Source organism: Dendrobium catenatum, unplaced genomic scaffold (genome assembly GCF_001605985.2).
Source record: "Dendrobium catenatum unplaced genomic scaffold, ASM160598v2 fragScaff_scaffold_156, whole genome shotgun sequence".
NCBI lineage: Eukaryota > Viridiplantae > Streptophyta > Magnoliopsida > Asparagales > Orchidaceae > Dendrobium > Dendrobium catenatum.
The window spans coordinates 11,011,495-11,033,825 of NW_021318618.1; the positions used below are offsets into that span (position 1 = coordinate 11,011,495).

Genomic DNA, 22,331 nt, shown 5'->3' on the forward strand with positions numbered 1-22,331 from the left:
GAATGTCAAATGACAATTTTTTATTTTACCAAAAGAGAGGAAACCTATTTGATGCAAATGGGTCTTCAATATAAAATTAAGAGGTTGATGGGGGCATTGAAAGATACAAGGCTAGACTAATTGCAAAAAGATTTACTCAAAATTTTGGCATGGATTATCAAAAAACTTTTATTCTAGTTGCTAAAATTAACTTTTTCTAAATTTTCCTCTCTTGCCTATAAATCTTGATTTTCTTTTTTCACTAACTAAATATAAATAATGCCTTTTTAAATGTAGATCTTGAAGAAGTGTATATCCGCATGGATTAGAAACCTTTGATAACAAAGATAAATCTATAAACTCAAAAAATGTTTATATGACTAAAAGCATTTTCCAAGAGCCTAGTTTGAGAAATTTAAAACTATAGTTAAAAAAACATGGATACGCTCTAAAGTAGGTTGATCGCACTTTATTATTAAAGAAATAAACTATTGATCCAATCACCATCTTGATTGTCTATGTTGATGACATTATCTCAACTAGCAATGATGAGGTAGAAATCAAAAGAAGAGATCTTAGCAAATAAATTTGGAATTAAAGAATTGGGAGCTTTAAAATTTTTCCTGTGAATAGAAGTTGTAAGATCAAAGATATATATATATATATCATTCAACAAAAATATACATTAGATCTTTTAAAGGAAACTAAAATGATGGGGTTGCAAACATGCAAATACTCCTATTGATCATATTAACAAAATATGAGAAAAGGACAAAAATGGTATCTTAACTCTTTGGGAGGGACCAAAATGATCCCAACTATTTTGAGGGATCAATTTGGTCCCTCAACTCTTTAAAATGGGACCATTTTGGTACTGTCATTAAAAAACAATGAAAATTCTGATGGCTGAAGGTTGTTGTGAGGGTATGATCAATTTGGTCCCCCTTGAGTAGATGAGCATCGAATCCCAACATCGAAACCCTTCTTCGAAAGGGAGAATGATAGTTACCTTCATAGTGAGAGAGCTCCCGTTTGCTACGTCCGATCCAATAGGAAGAACAATGAATTTTCGCGACTTTTGATTCGACAAGAAGGAACATCGTCGAAGGAGGCGAAGAAGACTTTAGGGACTCATTCAAAACCCTACCTCATGCAAAAGTCCAAAGAACCCGAAAGAGAAGAAAGAGGAGTAAATAGTCTTTACTTAATTAGGAATTAATTTATGTATTTTAATTAATATAAATTAATAAATTTTAAAAATGAATTAGATAATTAATAATGTAAATAATAATGAAATAATTAATTAGATAATTAATATTCAAAATAATAATTAGATAGTTTTGATCCCTCTCAAAGAGTTAAGGGATCATTTTGGTCATTTTCTCGATCAAATATTGATACTCTCTAAGTTGACAAAGAAAGATAACTTGCCTGGTTGAAAAACTTATTTATCTCTTTCAGGCTCATTCTAACCTGTGTTGCTCTGTTAGTGTGGTCGGTCAACTTAATAATACTTTTAACTAAAAAACACTGTGTTGCAGTTTATAGGATACTAAGATGCCTAAACAAAGGCTCCTAGAAAAAAGTTTATTCTTTCAAAAAGGAAATAGATGGAAATATGAAAATCTTTACTTAGGTTGATTGAGTTGGATTCATAACTGACTGAAAATCATCCTCTAGCTATTCTTCATTCGAATGGAAAAATTTAGTTACATAGAGAAGTTAAAAACAAGCTGTTTTTGTTAGAAGTAGTGGTGAAGTTGAATTCTCGGCCTTGGCTAATGGATTTTGTGATGGAATATGGCTTAAAAGATTATTGGGAGTTCTAAATATTCACATTATTGAACCAATGATTATGATATGTCACAACTAAGCTATGATTAGCATTATCGAAGATCTAGTCTGCCATGACAGAGCTAATTATGTGGAAATTGCTAGATATTTTATGAAACAAAAATTAATCAAAGGATCATTCAAGAACAACAAAACTCCTACAAAAATTGTGATAGCATATATCCTGATCAAAGCTCTTGTTTTATCACAATTGGATAACCTAACTTTCAAGCTAGGAGTAATCAATATTTATGTTCCTAGCTTGAGGAAGGGTGTGAAAATTTCATTAGATATGGGACTTTACACCGATCTCTCATCAAGCAATCTATTTGCCCCATTTATCAACTATATGATGATTGTCTTCTCGGTGATTTGTGTGCTCTGATTTTTTTCTGTTTTGTCTGTCTTGATCACTTTCTTAATTTTAGAACTAATAACTGATTTTTTTTTATCCTATAAATATTTATCGTTATTGGAGTTGGATATAATGAATATGATTCAGGTTTTCTCTCTATTTCTCTTCTATATACTTTTTCTTATTTTAACATTTTCTTTTGAAAATCACGAGTTTAAGGGGCTGCAGAACTCATTTATCCAACATTTTATTATTGTATGTATGACTTGTACCACCTCTAAATTGTTTAATTGTTGGTTCGTATATCTTCTTAGGTCACTTTGTTCCGGCAAAAATGATGTGGTTGGCAGATCAATCATCTATTCATTAGGCTATTTGTCATGCTTATATAACTCATGCGTTTATGCTGATAACCCAGATGGAAGCTATTGCCAGTTGTTTATAAATAGTAGCCATGAAAGATATTTTCAGACAATAGATCTTCTTTCTAGTGGGTTTTGGTGTTCCAAATGTGACAGAGGAGTACAACACAGTGGATCTTTCTTGTCCATGTCTAAACTGCAAAATAAAAAACTTGATATGAACATTTCTTGCATTAATTTACCTTCCCTTTTTTTGCAATTGCTTTACAAGGAGTCAACAGAAGTCTTCCTGGTTGCTTATGTTCACGTCCTTCCCCGAATCCTGAAGCATGCAGATCGGAGTATTCTGCTCAGTACTAGATGTAAATGGATAGAGTGTATTGATTATTTGCTCCTCCACAAAATTAGAGCTGTCAGGGAAGCATTGAGTACTGAAATAAGTTGCTTTCTCGATAAACACATTTTAGAGATCTTGTTTATTGATGGAGAGACGAGCAACAAGACAAAAGAGCTGAAGTTCTTGGACAGAATTAAGCATGCTTTAGCCGGTACTGGGGATCCATTGGTTTTGATGACTATTTTGGAAACAATTGCTGAGATAATGAATTTTTGTGATGTTCATGGGCAACTTTTCTTGTACTCACTTGTTTTGTTTGTTGATCAGCTTGATAATGAAAATGAGATGGTAAGAGTGACTGCATCACGGCTTATACACAAGTCATTCTATTTGAATCTTAAAGGAGGATTTGAAGTGATATTTTCAAAGTTCTTTCACATTAGAGATGGATTATTTGAATATCTCTCTGCGAGGCTTGTGAGCCGCCCTGCTATGATCCATGAATTTGCAGAGGCTGTTGTTGGAATTAAAGCTGGGGAGCTTGTTGGAAGGATGGTTCCTTTTGTTATACCTAGGCTGATTGTTTCACACAAAGTTGATGATCATGCAATGATAACATTGCATGAGTTGGCGAACCATTTAGATACTGATGTAGTACCCCTAATTGTCAATTGGCTGCCAAAGGTGCTCGCATTTGCTCTTCTCCATGCAGATGGAGAGCAACTAACTTCTGTTTTAGAATTCTATCATGTCCAAACAGGATCTGACCAGAAGGAAATTTTTGCTGCTGCTTTACCTGCACTTTTAGATGAACTCTTATGCTTTCCTGCAGAGGAGGATATGAATGAAACTGAAAGAAGGTGATCCATTATATTTTAGCTTTCACTTTGCCTATAATGATCTGTACTTAATTTTATTGATAATTTGATACCATTTAAAGTTTATTTCTTCTAATGATGTTTTCAGGACAGCAATAATTCCAATGATGGTCCAGCAGGTTTCTGTAATCTTGACTGGATCTGCTGACCTTCCAACTTTTTTAAAGAATCACTTTGTTGGACTCCTTAATAGCATCGATAGGAAAATGCTGCATGTTGACAGCCTTCATCTGCAGAAACAAGCCCTTAGGCGTATAGAGAAGTTGATTGAGATGATGGGATCTTACCTCAGTACTCATGTTCCAAAAATTATGGTTCTTCTTTTGTATGCTATTGACAAGGAAGCACTTCAATATGATAGTCTAAGTGTATTGCAAGTATTTATCAAGCAACTAGCTGAACTCTCTCCATCCACCATTAAGCATGTTATATCACAAATTGTAGCTGCGTTTATCCCATGCTTGGAACGCCATAGAGAAGCCCCTTCCTTTCATTTGAGCAAAATTGTGGAAATTTTGGAAGACCTTATTGTGAAGAACAGGTTGACACTACGGCAACAAATACGGGAACTCCCACTTTTACCTAGTATTTCAGTTTTGTCTGCGGTGAACATGGTTATTCACGAGGCAAGGGGATCAATGACTTTGAGGGAGCACTTGCAAGATGCCATTGATGGTCTTAACCATGAAAACTTAAATGTAAGATATATGGTGGCTTGTGAGTTGAGCAAGCTGTTTAATTCGAGAAGAGAAGATATCACTGCCCTAGTAGCGGGGGAAGCCATACTGGATTTGGATGTCATTAGCTCTCTAATCACAGCTTTGCTTAGAGGCTGCGCTGAGCAGTCCAGGACAGCTGTTGGCCAGAGGTTTAAATTAGTTTGTGCGGATTGCTTGGGAGCAGTTGGGGCAGTTGATCCTGCTAAGTTTAAGGTTGTTTCTTGTCAACGTTTCAAAATTGCATGCTCAGATGATGATCTTATTTTTGAACTTATAAACAAGCATCTTGCAAGAGCATTCAGGGCTGCATCTGACACCATTGTTCAGGATTCAGCTGCTTTGGCCATACAAGAGCTTCTGAAACTAGCTGGTTGCCAAGCATCACTCAATGATGCTTCAGGTACAGATTCCCCTGAGATAATTGAAGAAGAAAGTAGCAAAACATACAATGAGATGAATAAGAGGGGCCAGAGATTTTGGGATCGTTTTTCTATTTACATTAAGGAAATTATCGCGCCATGCTTGACCTCAAGATTTCAACTCCCAAACATAACCGATTCTACATTGTTGGGCCCGATTTATCATCCTTCCATGTCATTTCGAAGGTGGATATTCTCTTGGATCAGAAAGCTTACTGCCCATGCAACTGGGTCTCGTTTCAGTATCTTTAGCTCTTGCCGTGGCATAGTACGTCATGACATGCAAACAGCCACTTACTTGTTACCATATTTGGTCCTTGATGCTGTCTGCCACAGCACTGTTGAGGGACGTCACAGCATAACTGAAGAGATTCTCTCTGTTCTCAATGCTGCAGCTTCTGGGACCAGTGGAGCTACATTTAATGGAATAATTGAGGGACAGAACGAAGTCTGTATCCAGGCTGTCTTTACTCTGCTTGATAATCTTGGGCAGTGGGTGGATGACCTCAAACAAGAAATTGCTCTCTCCCTGTCTTCTCCAGTACCAACCTCTAAACAACCAACTAGGGTTAAAGGCACAAATGGACTTGCTTTGGATGCAGATAAGCTCCTTGTGCAGTGCAGTAATGTTTCTGAGTTGTTATCTGCCATTCCTAAATTTACCCTTGCAAAGGCCTCTTTGAGATGTCATGCCCATGCTCGTGCACTGATGTACTTTGAATCATATGTGCGGGAGAAGTCTGGCTCTTTCAATCCGGCTGCTGAGAGCAGTGGCTTCTTTTCCGATGACGACATCTCATTTCTCATGGAGATATATAGTGTTCTAGATGAGCCTGATGGCCTTTCAGGCTTGGCAAATCTGCGGAAATCATCTACCCTGCAAGATCAGCTTCTAATAAATGAGAAGGCAGGAAACTGGGCAGAAGTTTTAACATTCTGTGAGCAAGCTCTGCGGCTGGAGCCTGATTCAGTTCAAAGACACTCTGGCGTTCTGAACTGTTTGTTAAATATGTGCCACCTTCAGGCTATGGTAACTCATGTTGATGGTTTGATATGTAGAATACCTGATTTTAAGAAGAGTTGGTGCATGCAAGGTGTGCAGGCCGCTTGGAGGCTAGGCAGGTGGGATCTAATGGATGAGTACCTTTCTGGTGCAGAAACAAATGGTCTGATCTGTGGCAATTTTGAGAATAATGCTTCCTTTGACATCGGGCTTGCCAAGATTATTCAGGCAATGATGAAGAAAGATCAATTCTTAGTTTCCGAGCGAATTGCACAGTCTAAACATGCATTACTTGTCCCCTTAGCTGCTGCAGGCATGGATTCCTATATGCGGGCCTACCCATATGTAGTGAAGCTTCATCTGCTCTGTGAGTTGGAAGATTTTCATGCTTTTTTAGGGGATGAGTCATTTAAAGAAAAATCATTCAGTCCTGAAGATCCAAAGTTTGCTAAAATCATGAAGGACTGGGATAATAGACTGAAATTTACACAACCATCACTTTGGGCTAGGGAGCCACTCCTAGCCTTACGCAGACTAGTCTTTGGTGCAAGTGACCTGCGTGCACAAGTAGGTAACTGTTGGCTTCAATATGCTAAGCTTTGTCGCTCTGCTGGCCATTATGAAACAGCTCATAGAGCAATATTGGAAGCGCATGCTTTAGGCGCTTCTAATGTGAACATGGAGAAGGCAAAGCTTCTATGGAGCACACGAAAATCTGACTCTGCTATAGCTGAATTGGAGCAATGCCTTCTGAATATGCACGTGGAAGTGCTGGGCAATGCCGTTGTTTCATCATTGGCTAGTCTTTCACTTGGACTGCCAAATCCTCCATTACTTTGTTCCACACAAGCATCAAAAGAGAATCAAGAAGTGGCTAAAATCATTCTTCTCTATACAAGATGGATCCATCACACTGGCCAAAAACAGAAGGAAGATATTATAAATCTATATTCAAGAGTCAGAGAGTTGCAACCAAAATGGGAGAATGCATACTTTTTCATGGCGAAGTATTTTGATGATCTCCATGTTGATGCCAGAAAGCGGCAAGAGGATAACTTGCTGGTTGGACATGGTTCGTCAGCTGGTGCTGGTAGTTCATTAAATCCTGCAGCTGATGAGAAGCCCTGGTGGTCTTACCTTCCTGATGTGTTACTGTTTTATGCTAAAGGCCTTCACAGAGGGCACAAGAATTTATTCCAAGCTCTACCAAGATTGCTAACGCTCTGGTTTGAATTTGGAAGTATGTACCACAGAGATGTATCATCAACAAATAAACCTATGAAAGCTGTTCATGCACGGGTAGCGCTTCTTTTTTATTTTTTCGTGTGCCTCTTTTTTTTGGTGCTCTTTTTTTTTTTGTTATAAATATTCTAACGTAATGTTTCAGGTTTTAAGTATCATGCGTGGTTGCCTGAAAGATCTGCCAACATATCAGTGGCTTACAGTTCTGTCTCAGCTAGTCTCTCGCATCTGTCATCAGAATGAAGAAACTGTTAGAATCGTCAAGCATATTATTACATCTGTCCTGCAGGAATATCCACAGCAAGTTCTTTGGATGATGGCTGCTGTCTCTAAATCAGCAGTAGCGGCTAGGCGTGATGCTGCTGCTGAGATAATTCAAGCAGCACGAAAAGGGTTCCGCCATGGGAGTGATAATAGCAATCTGTTTGTTCAGTTTGCTGGCTTGATTGATCACCTAATTAAACTGTGCTTTCACCCAGGACAGGCCAAGGCAAGGAAAATAAATATCTCTACTGAGTTCAGTGCCTTAAAGCGAATGATGCCACTGGGGATTATATTACCAATTCAACAAGCCCTCACTGTCACACTTCCCTCCTATGATTCAAGCAAAACAGATTCTCCTAGCTTCACTTTCTCAGCTGCTGATCACCCTACAATATCTGGAATTGCAGATGAGGCTGAAATTCTTTCATCCCTCCAAAAGCCAAAGAAGGTAAGGAGAATAGTGTTATTGTTGTTTATTCTGAAAACACAAAAGATGAGGGCTTGATCATGTCTCAACTTCTTAAAGCGTGCAAATTATCTTATGATGCAATACCAGCTTAATGGTAGCGAGTCATACATCTATTGCTTGCCTTTGAAAAACTTCCTATGGCAAGGTTCTTTGGGTTCGTGGTTGGTATAAAAAATTCAGGTTATTTCAAGTATACATGCTTGTTCATGTTAATAATGTTCATCATCTAAGATGGCAGGATTTGTTTCCATTGAAGGTTTTAAAGAACTAAACCTGGGATAATTTTTGAAATAATGAGGATATAGGAAGTGTGTGGGCATTCAAAAGGTTGATTTATTTCTAACAGGTCAATATAAATCTTTTTAGGCTTGAGAAATAATATGCTAAAATTCTATCTTGTATTTAAGCATGTTATCTTCCTCTATTTCTTTGACTGTGTCTAACTTCTTAGACATAAAAAATACAAGCTACAGCTTCAGTAACTGAATTTTTGCACTTGGTGAGGGCTAATATTTCCTAGCAATCCATACTAGATTTTCAACTAAGTTAAACCATGCAATTCCGAATAATGCTAAAATCACATAATCCAACCAATTATCCATCAGGCAATTATTTAGCGAGGGTATTATCTGATTCAGATTTATTGACATTCTGTATAATTAATGTTTCTCCTTAAAAAAAAAAAGTTTCTCCTTCTGGTTTTTCCAATTTCAGGTTATTTTTCTTGGGAGTGACGGTGTTCAACGTGCATTCCTTTGCAAGCCAAAAGATGATCTTAGGAAAGATGCTCGTATGATGGAGTTTACTGCCATGATAAACCGTCTCTTGTCCAAATTCCCAGAGAGTCGAAGGAGAAAGCTTTACATTCGCACATTTGCTGTGATCCCATTTACCGAAGATTGTGGTATGGTTGAATGGGTTCCACAGACTCGTGGCCTCCGTCATATTCTTCAAGATATCTACATAACCTGTGGGAAGTTTGACCGTCAAAGGACAAATCCCTTGATCAAGAAAATATATGAACAATGCCAGGGTAAGATGCCTGATGAGGAGATGTTTAAGTTGAAAATTCTGCCAATGTTCCCTCCTATTTTTCATCGATGGTTCTTGACCACATTCTCTGAGCCAGCTGCTTGGTTCCGAGCGAGGGTTGCTTATGCCCATACTACTGCTGTTTGGTCCATGGTTGGGCATATTGTTGGGCTGGGTGACAGGCATGGAGAAAATGTTCTATTTGACTCGACAACCGGAGACTGTGTTCATGTCGATTTTAGTTGCCTATTCGATAAAGGTTTACAGTTGGAGAAGCCTGAACTTGTGCCTTTTAGGTTAACCCAGGTAAATGGGCTATTCAGGATAATTTAAGATTTATTTGTGCTTACAAAAGCTAGTATTATAACATTTTTTTGTTGCAGAACATGATAGATGGCCTTGGCATAACTGGATATGAAGGCGTATTTCTAAAAGTATGTGAGATAACCCTGTCTGTACTGAGAACACATAAGGAGACACTCATGAGTGTTCTTGAAACCTTCATTCATGATCCCCTTGTTGAGTGGACTAAATCTCACAAATCCAGTGGTATTGAAGTTCAAAATCCTCATGCACAGGTATTAAAAAACAATATTGCTGTTAGAAATTTGGCATCACTTCTTATTTGTCAGTTTGTTTTATTTACTTCAAATTTATTGATTATGTTCTCAGAAAAAATATGTTTCACAAGCTGTTTGCTTTAACATTAAGTTGTTTCCAGACCAGGCCCATTTTGCGTTGATTTTTTCCCTTCTCAAACATCAATACGAAAACAGCAATTGTAAGGCAATGGTATATTTTTTCTTCAATGAACTCCAGCCAGGAAGTAAAATATGATAAAAGAAGAAAGCAAATTGTTGACCACTAACCATCTGATCGGCCCCATATCACGCACGATCTTCCCAAACAACGTAACTGTTTAGCCCAAATGACACAACCGCTACTCTCTCATTTCCTCTTTCTTACATGAAGAAACCGTTCTCGCCCTTTAATTCGATCTTCAGGCACACAGGAATGCAAATAGAAAACTCCCTGCTCGATCGAGCACTCTCGCTCGTGACCTGCACGACAACACCACTCCTGTTCCTGCAACTCGACACTTCACGCGACCCACCCGTGCCTCCTGCACGTTTGTCCCACCACACTCATCCCGCACAGAGGACCGCAGCCGATACAACCTGATGCAGAGCATCTTAACTAAATTGCTCCTTAGGCATATTTTAATTAGTTTGTTATGAGATTTTTACATGTGCCTTCTAGAGTATTCTATTTAGCTTATATAAGCAAGTTTTGTAGTAGAAAAAGTCATTGAATGATATTATCCCCATTAGAAAGCTTTGAAGCTTTGTTTCTTCTTCTTCCCTGGATTGGGAACAAAAATCCTTCTTGCAGTTCGATTCTTCCGACGATCCACTACATCAGTTGGTATCAGAGCCTGGAGCTTGCGAAGATCGATGTATTGCAGAAGGTCGGCTGTCGACGACGATCGAAGCTGCAAAACAAGATTGGCGGTCGACGACGATCGACGCCAAGGAAGGTGGGCTGTCGACGATGCTCGAAGCCGGATCGCCTTCTACCAAGCTCAATCGAAGGAATCGCTCGATCGGGTAGACAGAAACCTTGATCGGATTCGCGAAAACCTTCGGGCAATAAGGAAGATGAGAATGCCGTCGGCAACCATACCGAGTTATTCTTCTTCTTCGCTCTCCTCGTCCGCTCCTCGCAAATGCCATCAATCTCGTCATTCTTCCACGGTCATTGACGACTACCCCCCGCTTGAGCTTCCGCTCAAATGGCGTGATCCCCCTTCGCTTCAATGCCAGATCCGTGTTGTTAAACCTCCTCCGGTGCTATCCGATCATACAGAGCATCCACTCCAGGCGCTGGTGACCGACGTCGTCCTTCATTCCGTTTCAACATCGTCCAAGGGCTATGCAGATGTCGATGGAGAAAACGAACCCGCGCCTATCGTGTCAGCTGGATCCGCGATCATGGCAGGAGACGGAGAGGATTTTCTTTCAGCTAGAGCATCACTGCTCTCTGCATCGGCTCGGACGCTTCCTTGTCTGATAGGGAGGCTGACGCTGTTCTTCCAGCTTCCCAACTCCACTCGCCGACAGCAACCCACCAGGTCCCCGCCGACCGGACTCCCGCACAGTCCGCTGCCGATACCACTCCGCCGTTAGCGTCCGGCGACACCATTCATCCGTTGCCGCACACCCCACTCCGACGGCAGCAGACAGAAAAACCACTTGGCTATGGCGACGTTGCTCCAGGCATTGAGCTCAATCTATCACGACCAGATCCCAGTCCCGCTGCCTGCTCCGACTCCGTCGAGCAACGTGATTCCATGACCCCCTCCCGGAAGCCAACACCAGATCGCCGGCGGTCCACTACTGGAGATACTGCGGCAGGAAGTTCCACCAACCACCAGCACCAGCGATTCAGCGACTCCGTCAATGCTCCCTTCGCCATTCTGTCATACGACGTGGCATCCAACGATTGGTCCAAAATCCAAGCTCCCGTGCGCCGCTTCCTCTGTTCACCCGGCCCTGCCTTGCACGGCGGCGATCCGCCGCCGTCTGTACTCAGCATCGCCACTGTAGAGAAAAACAAACTCAACGTTCCGCGTAGCGTCAGAGTCTGGTCATTACATCCCTGCTCGAAAGCATGGACGGAAACAGAGCGAATGTCGCAGGAGATTTACAGACAGTTTTGCGAAGCTGAAGGCGACAGAGGCTTCGAATGCGTCGGTCATGGATATATTCTCGCCATCATTATCAAAGGCTCTACTGACATCATTCTCAATTTCGCTCTCGTACCCACTGTCCGAGCAGATCTACAGCCCGACGCTGGCTCCGGCTCGTACGCAGAGTTCCCAGGTGGTTTTAATGGCGCCGTCACCACTCCGTTGTTCCCTGGGTACCCCGACACTAGTAATTTCTGATTTTCATGTTTTGAATCCCGAGATTTTCCCCCACAATCTCCCCTCCCTTGCTCTTGCCGCCGCCCCCTCCCTGGATTGCCCAGGCCGCCGTCCTGCAGGCCAACAACCACCGGCCAGCCCATCCCCACTCGCCGGCTCCCTTTGCCAAAGCCTCCCGCCGGCCTGCTCCCATCCCCAACCTCTTCAATTCTCATTAATTCCCCCCTCACAACCTTCCTAATTTGGCTTCAATTGTTTTGAATAGATTTTGAATTTCAAATTCCTATTGAATTAAATTGAAGAGCTTTCATCTGTTTCCTAAACCGTGAGTTAGGAATTCCCATATTAATTCAAATCTGATGACTAAATCAGATTTTAATTAATGACCATTAACTAGCCGGGCCCACTACAAGCCCCTCAAATACTCCTCTCTCTCTCCCGTATTAACCCTCTTGTAACCTTCCCTTATTTCTTTCCTTTTAGACAAATTTCAGACTTGAAATTTCAAAACTGAAATTAAGTCTTCCACAATAAAAAAAAAAAATCTGAAATTAAATTGGCTCTCAACGTAACTGTAGCTTTTAATTCCAGATTTCAAAATCTGTTGGGAATCAGGATTACACCCCTTTTATTTGGAAACTAATTTGTTTTCAAATTAGTTTTCCCATCTTCACGTCTCCCACTTGAGCTCAATTTAAAAAAAAAAAAAAATCTGAAATTGTTTTCTCCTGAAGCTTCCTCTCCTACCCGAGCTCCCTTCTGGACGTGATTTGTTTTCTCCAACTAGTTCCCTCCTCCAACATGAGCTAGCTGGAATTGTTTCAAAGTTGACATCAAACTATTACAAGTTTTCTGCCATTACAGATGCCATACAGTGAATTGGAGAGGTCACCATTGCAACCCACTGCCCACTAGTATCAAATTCAGCAAGCATACTTATCTGGGATGACGTCGTAGCTGCTGTCCAACACTTCTGCAGGCTCCCTGGCACCACACCCTCACCCGGGAGGCCCCAACCACCATCCTCCACCACTCCGGCCACCTATCCAAGAACGACGATCCAAGGTTCCTTCTTCCTCGGGGCAACCTTGATTCTAATGTGGAGATTCTTCTTCCGCTAAAGCCTAGACTATTTGAGCGTGTGGACTCCAAAGGTGAAAGTTCTCATTATTAAATCGTGGATTCTTATTTATCGTCGTAGCGTACAATTACTCTTTGAGTTTTCTTGAATTGTTTGGTTAATTGATTTCGCTCTTCTTTGCCTAAGCAAGTTAAAAACTAAGAACTCTAAGGATCAAACCAATGTTATAAGCAATAAATTTACTTTGGATTATTTTGTTAAAATTGGTCTCTTTAATTTCGTAAAGTAACTCCATCGCATGTACGTTTCACATCAGTTCCCAGGTGGTTTTAATGGCGCCGTCACCACTCCGTTGTTCCCTGGGTACCCCGACACTAGTAATTTCTTCTTTGCTTTGTCTGCTTGCAATACTATGGTGCCTTTGGTTATGCAGAAATTGATAGATTATCAAGGAAAATCCCTTGATGAACTGACGTTGGTCTATGCAGCTGTTGCAGACAGTTTAGTAAAAGAAGTTGGAATAAATAATGAGAACACAATTTTCGACCCAGGAGGATTATTATCTCCCTTCCGACAACGCGTCTCGACGGAGTCGAGCCCTTTTTGACGCAAGGGGAGAATGATGCAGAGCATCTTAACTAAATTGCTCCTTAGGCATATTTTAATTAGTTTGTTATGAGCTTTTTACATGTGCCTTCTAGAGTATTCTATTTAGCTTATATAAGCAAGTTTTGTAGTAGAAAAAGTCATTGAATGATATTATCCCCATTAGAAAGCTTTGAAGCTTTGTTTCTTCTTCTTCCCTGGATTGGGAACAAAAATCCTTCTTGCAGGTCAATTCTTCAGATGATCCACTACATCACAACCAGACGTCAGTATCCGTCTGTACCGACCTGAGCTCCAACCCACTTTAGCTAATCTCTCCTTTACGCCGGGCACCCTCATCTCTACCTCTACACGAGCTGGCCACCAGACACCAACCCGCACCACCTACGACCAAGCCCAACCCGCACTCACGCTTTCGATCCCGCACACGTATGTGATTGCCCTCCTAGCTGCATGCACTTGCATTCGATCCTCCTACCTTGCCCTTTGCCCTAGTCCGATCCGATTTCACTCCCCAGCCCGCCATTGTTTCGCCTCCAATCCTAATCTAACCTGTTTGCTGACCCAATCCCATTTGGAAGGTTTTTTAAGGGAATTTGGAGGGAAAATTGAATGTAGGGACTATTTAGGGATTTCCTTTTGATTTTCATGCATTAAATAGTTTGTTTGCCTAGGGTTAGGGCATCTTGAATTAGACTGATTTTGGGATCTCTTAGGTTTAGGTTTTGGGCTCTAGATCCGTCTAGAGATTGGGAGAGATCGATCCTCCTCTCGAATATAGGATCACTTGTGTTTTGTTGTTTCTTCCGTTCTATTTGATTCTCAAAATAAAATTACTGTTTTTTCTAGTTTTCTTTTGGAGTGTGAAAGAGTTTTCTTGTTGATTTTATGAAATTGATAGGATTTACTTGAAATCTACAAGTGTTTCCTATCAAATTGGTGCTAGAGCAAGTTTTGGGACCATCGGGGACTAATTTCTTGAAAGTTCAGTATCAAATTTTTTTGTGTCCCTCTCTAATATCAATTTGATAGGAAACACTTGTAGTTGTGGGGTCCGAAAATTCGGCCCCGGCCTCCACTCGCTTTTCTTTTATTCGGCGAGGGAGTTTTAACTGATAAGTTCTGAGGTAAATTTTGAAAGACAGATGGGTTAGTAGATAAGACACTACCCAGAGATTTCGCCCTCATTTTGCGAGGACTTTATGATCTGAGTTCTAGTTTCCTATAGGTTGGATGTTTGTCTAAGGGGACAAATTTGAATCCACCTTAGCTTACAGAGGGCTTTGTACCCTATAGATCATATCCTATTGATTCATATCTCAAGGATTTGATGCCAATAAGAAACGTATTGACGCTGGCCATAACCGGTATTTCGTGGTGTCATTTGGCGGCAAAACCACTCGGTTCAGAGGGCCCCGGGTCATAACCGTTTATCCTGCGGTGCCATTTGGTGGTAAAATCGTCGGTTAGAGGACACGTACCACGTCATTATCGGCAGGAGTTTTTTTTTGAGAATGGATCCTAGTGGTATTTTCGACTAGGCATTAGCTCTATGTGAGCTAGAGTAAATTTTAATTTGTCCACCTCGGCAAACTATTGCGGAGGGTGGATAGATTTTGTTTTAAGTTGGCGATGATTGAATCTTTAATTTTAAATATCTTGGAATTTAAAATGATTTTGGATTTTTTTTATGGGCATTTGGGTGGCATTTGAAATGCTTATGATTAACCCCTCCGGTTGAGATTCACATTGAACACGGCCATCATCGGGGTGTTTGGGGTTATTTTCCTTTATTAATTGAACCCTGTCAACTCGACCAAGCTGTTGATCGAGGATCGGGTTTCCCGGGGTTCATGTCTTTTATTAGTGAATTCTCTTGATTGTAGATCTTGAAGGCTTAATATGAATGTATTAAAACAAATACACCGGTTGCGACCGGTGTATTTGTTTGAAGGTTCGAACCCTGTTGACTACTATTAATCCGTATAGAAGGATCGGGTTCGAACTAGAATTCACTTATTGACCCGCGCAGCATCCCTAGACGTCACATGTGTACCAATAACATGCTCGCCGGGGCCCATGCGAGTGTTTGAGGGCATTTTATAATTGAACCCTGTCAACTCCTTTTTACATGCTTAGGAGGATCGGGTTCAAATTTTATAACCCGCATAACATCCCTAGACGTCACGCGTGTACCAATAACACGCTCGCCGGGGCTTATGCGGGTCGAGACTGTATTTTCCCCTTCAGTGTTCCTATGTGTATACAATTTATGGTGCACGTACATGAGTATTTTGAAATAATTGCAGTTGTACATGTAATCGTCATTTGAATGCACACAACTTTTCATTTGAGATCTTGTACACGCCTTCTGTCTGCTTGTATAAGTGTTGCAGATCCGGTGGCGTGACATAGCAGCTTCTGAATTGGGTTGTTCGCTGCTTCATACAGGTAGATTGTCGTCCAATACTCGTTGCTTTCCGCAGGTGGATTGTAGTGCACTAACTAATCTCCTGCTTTGGATCGTTGATGCTTGCATTCATCGTAGTTCTTTTATGTTTTCTTATGGACAGTGTACTTTATGTACAACGAATTTCCTACAGTGACCCGTAGGAGCTTGCATTCGTTGTAGTTCTTTTGTACTTTGCTTGTGGATAGCTTTCTTAGACACATTTTAAAGAACCAAATCGTTACTAAGGTTCTTCGTGATCTATCTGTAATTATCATAATTCTCTCTTGATTGTCGTTGATTTCGCTTAACTGGATAAGTGACTTGTAATTCTGCTTTTTCAGTTATTGAGGAATTTGACATGTCATAAAGACATCTCAGTAAAATCAAGATCTTAGACATATGAGATAAGCCTCTTTGTTGCTATGCCCCCTTGTTATACAGTTTGTAGATGCTTTCTTTTGCTTCAATTTCTTCTGCATCTTGTTCGTGATATGATGTGTGGCATGTCCACGTCCACTGAGGATCCTTTGTATTTGCAATTTCGTACATCTATTGTTTATAGATGAGCCATATTTATCATACTTCCCTCTGTACTGCACTTGCGAATCGTGGACCTTTGTAGTTGTTCGTGTGCATTACAATCATACTACTCTTACTTGTGCACAATATGCAAATGACACTTTACTTATTGTATACCCTTTATTCTTCTTCCTTAAATATCTTCTTCAACTTTATTCCTTGTATGGTTGGGTATATGAGCTTTTAAATTCATATTCAAAAATCCATTGATCACAAATTCTTTGTTGTCTTTGAGAATAATTTGTAGCAATCATAATGGACCTAGTGATTTTATATGTTGATGCTTTTTCTTCGATCATCTTGACAAATCTTATTACATATTAGTAGTTGCTTCTATCATCACTTGCAAGTTGAGACCTTGTTGCTTTTCTTTTATCGCAAATAAACTGCATTTGGCCCTTGTTCATCACATATACGTTGCAAGTCCCTCTCACTTGGTTCAATTAAGTTCATAAGTCTCATGTGATCTTGACAAGTTCAAGTTTTCCATATTCATTTGAGTTCATCGTGGTCTCTTCAAGCTCGAATCCGAGTTCAAATTCGTTTAAAGTTCAAGCCATTTTGTGACCATTCAAGAGATTTTTTGGTCAAAGTTGGCTTAAGTATTTTGCTCATTAAGATTTAGTTCATTTTATAGTCCAAACAATGTCCAAATAATGTCCAAGTAATGTCCAAGTCATAGTTCTCATTTGATCAAAAATGAGTTCAAATGTTCAATGCTTTGAATTCAAACTCTTCTTGATTAAGTTTGATTTTAAATCTTTTGTTCAAGTTTGCACTTAATATGTTAATGTCCAAATCCTTGTCCTTTGAGTTCAATCAAGTCAAAGCCTTGTTCACAAGTCATCTGTTTAAATTCAAGTATCAAACTCAAGTTCACTTGAGTTCAGGTTCATTTGAATTTGATCTCTTTGTTCTATTGTTCAAGTCCAAATCAAAGTCCCCTGTGGTCCATGTAGAGTTCAAGTATGGTTTGGTATGCAAGTTCAAATCCCCTTGCTTGAGTTTTTAAGCCATTTGCTTAGTCATCCAAGTTTGAATTTAATTCAAATGATGTCCAAATGAGATTCAATATTTTTTAAAGTTCTTGAATTTTCGATCCAAATTTCGGTAGCCTCTCGGCGTCTCCCCCATTTAGGAGAAAATCCAAGAGGCAACCTTTCCCTCGACGCTACGTGAGCGCTTCAGGTAGGTGTCAAAATGACACCGCTGTCGCATTTTTTTATTTTTTATCCTCGCTCGCTACGTGAGCATTTAAGGATTTTTTTTAGGTTCATTTTTTATTAAAAAAAAATATGTTAGAAATAAGCACAGATTTTCCCTCTATGCACTACGTGAACATTCGGGGGTACTTATATAAAAATAAAGACAACATTTTTTTATATCCCATTCGCCGCAAGTGCCGCACCGGTTTCCCTCCCTACAATGCTACTTGAGCGCTAGGGTTTGCCAGCTCGTTGCTAGCATTGAAGAGGGATTCTTAAATCGTCGCAAGTACCGCGCCGGTTTCCCTCCCTACAACGCTACGTGAGCATGTAGGGGGTTTGCCGGCCCGTTGCAAGCCACAAGAAAGGAATCAATTTTTTTAGATTAATTATAATTAAAATAATTAATTATTATTAATGATAATTAATTAGCATTAAGTATAATTAAAATTAACCAACCTATATAAATTAATTAATTATAATTAAAAATTAATTAATTATGATTAAAATAATTAGTTATGATTAGCGATATTTAATTATAGTTAATTATTATTAATAATAATTAACTATGATTAATATAAACTAATTATAAAAATTATAACTAATCTATAACTAAATTATAATCATTTTATTAATTAATTATAATTAAAAATAATTAATAATATAATAATAATATAATAATATAACTAATAATATAATTATAAAAAATGAAAACCTACAACTAAGGGGGTGATCGGGCAAGACAGTCGGAGAAGAGGATTTGGCGTCGGGCTAGGGGAGAAGAAGGCTCGGGTAAGGGTAATCTCTCCTCTCTCTCTCTCTCTCTCTCTCTCTCTCTCTCTCTCTCGGCTTGGGGTCGGCACAGGGAAATGGAGGAGGAGGTAAAGGCGTCGGGTGTAGTGGAGACTGGGCTCGGTCGGAGAAACAGGATGAGAGGTCGGAGGCTTCAGTTTGGTCTAGGGAAGGCTTGGAGGTTGGAGGAGGTGGATGCGGGAGTTCGGCCGAGGTGAGCCCGACGCGATGAGGAAGGATTGGTCGTGGAGGCTGCTTGCGAGAGGGAGAGTTGAGCGTGGGAAGCGAATGGAAGAGCCGAAGCTTTGTGTGAGCAACGGGTATTTAACGACATCGAAGAGTGACGATTGAGGCCGGCTTCAAGTAGAGATCGTGGGATGCGACTCAAACGACGTCGAACAAGTACATAATCACTGTAGCAAGCGGCGGGAGTAATCTCTTGTTAAGCCCTTTTTTTGTCATATAACCGAGGTCAACAGTAGTTTAGTGAGGTCTTTCAACCACGCCAAGGCTTACCACCTCCATGAGAGCAGGAGCATGCCATCACCCTAAAGGAGGGGATTTTCCTGATCAGTGTCAGACCATATTGTTACATTCAAATTCAGAAGGACGAGATTGAGAAGCTGATCCGAGTGTGAGTTCTTTTTCTAGTCCAGTTTTGCTGGTCAAAAAGAAGAATGAGAGCTGGAGATTCTATATTGACTATCGGGCCCTGAATAAAGAGACCATGCACAGCAAGTTTCCCATACCAGTGATCAATGAAGTATTGGATGAGTTGTGGGGAGTAGTAGTGTTCACCAAGATGGATGTGAAGTCGGGATACCATCAAATCAGGATGAGAGAGAAAGATGCCTTGCAGACTGCATTTAGGATATATGAAGGGCATTATGAGTTCTTAGTGATGTCATTCGATCTCACAAAGGCCCATGCTACGTTCCAATCATTGATGAATCGAATATTCCGACCATACCTTCGAAAGTTTGTACTGATTTTCTTTTACGACATCTTAGTGTACAACATATTCAAGGAGCACTTGGAGCATTTGAGTGTTGTCTTGGGAGTTTTATAGGATCAGCAACTACAGGCTAATTTGAAGAAGTCTTGCTTCGCACAAGCCATGGTGGAGTACTTGGGGCACGTGGTATCCCAGGAGGGAGTGACTATTGATTAAGTCAAGATTGAGGTCATACAGAAATAGCCTCTATCTTCGAATCTGAGAGAGTTGAGGGGCTTTCTAGGGTTGACTGGATATTACAGAATATTCGTTAGGGGATACAACACCATGGCCTTGCCATTGACAGAACAGTTAAAGAAGGATAGCTTCCTGTGAGGAGAGGCAGCTATCTAGGCCTTTGAGCAATTAAAGAAGGCCATGACCATAGTACTGGTCTTGGCCCTATCGGATGTGGGAGAGACAAATGCATTGGGGTATGGCTTAGGGGCAGTGCTTTTGCTTAATCACAGGCCCATCGCTTACTTCAGCTGGGTGTTTACAATGCTGAAATTAGTTTATGATAGGGATCTGATGACCATCATGCTAGCTATTCAGAAGTGGCAACCTTACTTGTTGGGCTGACATTTCATTGTCAGGACAGACCATAGGAGCTTGAAATATCTGTTGGAGCAGAGGATGATGACTGAGGAGCATCAGAGATGGTTGTCCAACCTGTTAGGCTTTAACTTTGAGATCCAATATAGACCCGGATTGGAGAATAAGGCTATTAATGCCTTGTCCACATACATGGGGGAGCTCCAAGAGTTAGTTGTGTGGATACCACTGATGTTGGATTGGGAGGCCATTAAAGAGGAGAGTATGCAAGATGAGGAGTTGGGAAGAATTAGGGTTGATCTTTTGAAAGATGAGAACAATTACCCGGGATACTACTTAGAGGGGGAGAAATTATTGTACCCAGGGAGGTTTGTGATGCATGGAGCTCAGTTCACATCCCACAACTGCCGTAAGAGTTTGGCGAAAACGTTGTTTGGGGGCACTTAGGTGTACAGAAGACTGGTAGTAGAGTTGTATTAGATAGGGATCCACAATGATATGTGGAAGAAATGGTGGTTATATGTGAAATTTGTCAGAGGAACAAGTACATGTCCATGGCTCCTGGGGGGTTACTTCAACCCTTAGCTTTACCAGACTGGATGTGGGAGGAGGTCACTATGAACTTTATTGATGGGTTACCATGATCTGAAGGTTTTACAGTGATTTTGATGGTGGTTAACAGGTTGAAGAAGTATACTCATTTCATTCCATTACGACATTCCTACACAATAGTTACAGTAGCAATAACATTCATCAGAGGGGTAGTTAGATTACATGGAATTCCGGAGTCAATAATATCTGACCGTGATAAGGTGTTTCTCAATCAGTTCTAGAATGAACTATTCAAGCTGCAAGGAATAATTATAAAGAGAAGCACCGATTATCACCATCAGATAGACGGGCAGACAGAGATAGTCAACATGGGCCCGAAGACTTACTTGTAGTGTTTTGCTTCAAAGGCACCTTGACTGTGAGTCAAATGGCTAGCATGGGTAGAGTATCGATACAACACTTCATATCAATCAGCCTTTCAGATGACCCCTTTCAAAATGTTGTATGGAAGAAACCTCCACACTTGATGCATTTTGGGCAAAGAAGCACACCAGTCTCTTCAGTAGAGCGGTATTTGGAGGAAAGAGATAAGATGTTAGAGGATTTTAAAAGTCACCTTTTGAGGGCGCAATAGATCATGAAAAAACAGACAGATGCACACAAGATGGACATCCAGTTTGAAGTTGGGGATAATGTGTTTTTAAAACTGCGATCCTACAGACTACAAACAGAGGACAGTGGCCAATATGAGGAACGAGAAATTGGCTCTGAGGTACTTTGGCCCCTACGAGATATTGGAGAAAATTGGATTAGCGGTTTATCGCCTGAGGTTACCCCTGACCGCCACCATACATCCAGTGTTCCATGTGTCACAGTTGAGGAGGGCTCTGAGAGAGCATGCATGCAGAGTTGCCGGTGCCATTGACCGAGGATTTGGAAGTGGTGTTGGAAACATTGGAGCTTAAAGGGGTGAGACGAGGAGAATGTAGGAACAAAGAAGTGTTGATTAAATGGAAGAGCCTACCCGACTATGACGCCACATGGGAACTGTATGAGAGGGTGAAACATCAATTCCCCTCCTTTCACCTTGAGGACAGGTGTGTCTTTGGGAGAGAGAGAGAGAGAGAGAGAGAGAGAGAGAGAGAGAGAGAGAGCGTGTCCGATCGGCTATGTCGGTGGCTTCAACCGGTTGGTTTTGCCGTTACAGTCAACAGGTACATGGACCGGCTGAATCGATCCATCCTGGACTAGTACACATCTACCATGGCAGACAAAAAATTCGCCCAGCAAGGGGGTGGACAATTGGGTGGGGCCCAAGCAGTAAATTAAGCACTGGTTTTGGGAAAACAAAAAAATTCAAAGTTAAGGGCTGTTTAGGAATCACTTAATTGTATTTTGCTCTAAGTAGTTTTTTTTTTTTCTGCCTACGGTTGGGTTTATGTTGAATTTGGTCTGAAATTTGGGGTCTCTTGGAATTTATTTGGGCTCTAGTTATCGGCTAGGGATTGAGAGAGCCGGATCTTCCTCTCGAATCAAATATCCATTGTATCGTGTTGTTTGTTTTATCTACTATTCAATCAAGACTTTTTTCCTTGTTATTTCTCTATAGATTTCTCAAAGTCTGCTTGGAATATTTCTGAATTTCTGAGATCAACATAGTTGTCTCTGGTTTTTATTATTATTACCTATTAGAAACC

General features: G+C 40.6%; 1 protein-coding gene across 1 annotated transcript in view; it reads left to right on the forward strand.

Annotated features, from left to right (window-relative positions):
• Positions 1-22,331, forward strand: part of LOC110096219 (serine/threonine-protein kinase ATR) — a 32,517-nt gene that overhangs the window by 8,255 nt on the left and 1,931 nt on the right. Inside the window, exons 5-9 of the mRNA XM_028692555.1 lie at positions 2,482-3,726; positions 3,833-7,184; positions 7,273-7,839; positions 8,575-9,198; positions 9,276-9,470. Coding sequence (XP_028548388.1) covers positions 2,482-3,726; positions 3,833-7,184; positions 7,273-7,839; positions 8,575-9,198; positions 9,276-9,470 — 5,983 coding nt within the window. The remainder of the gene's footprint in view (positions 1-2,481; positions 3,727-3,832; positions 7,185-7,272; positions 7,840-8,574; positions 9,199-9,275; positions 9,471-22,331) is intronic.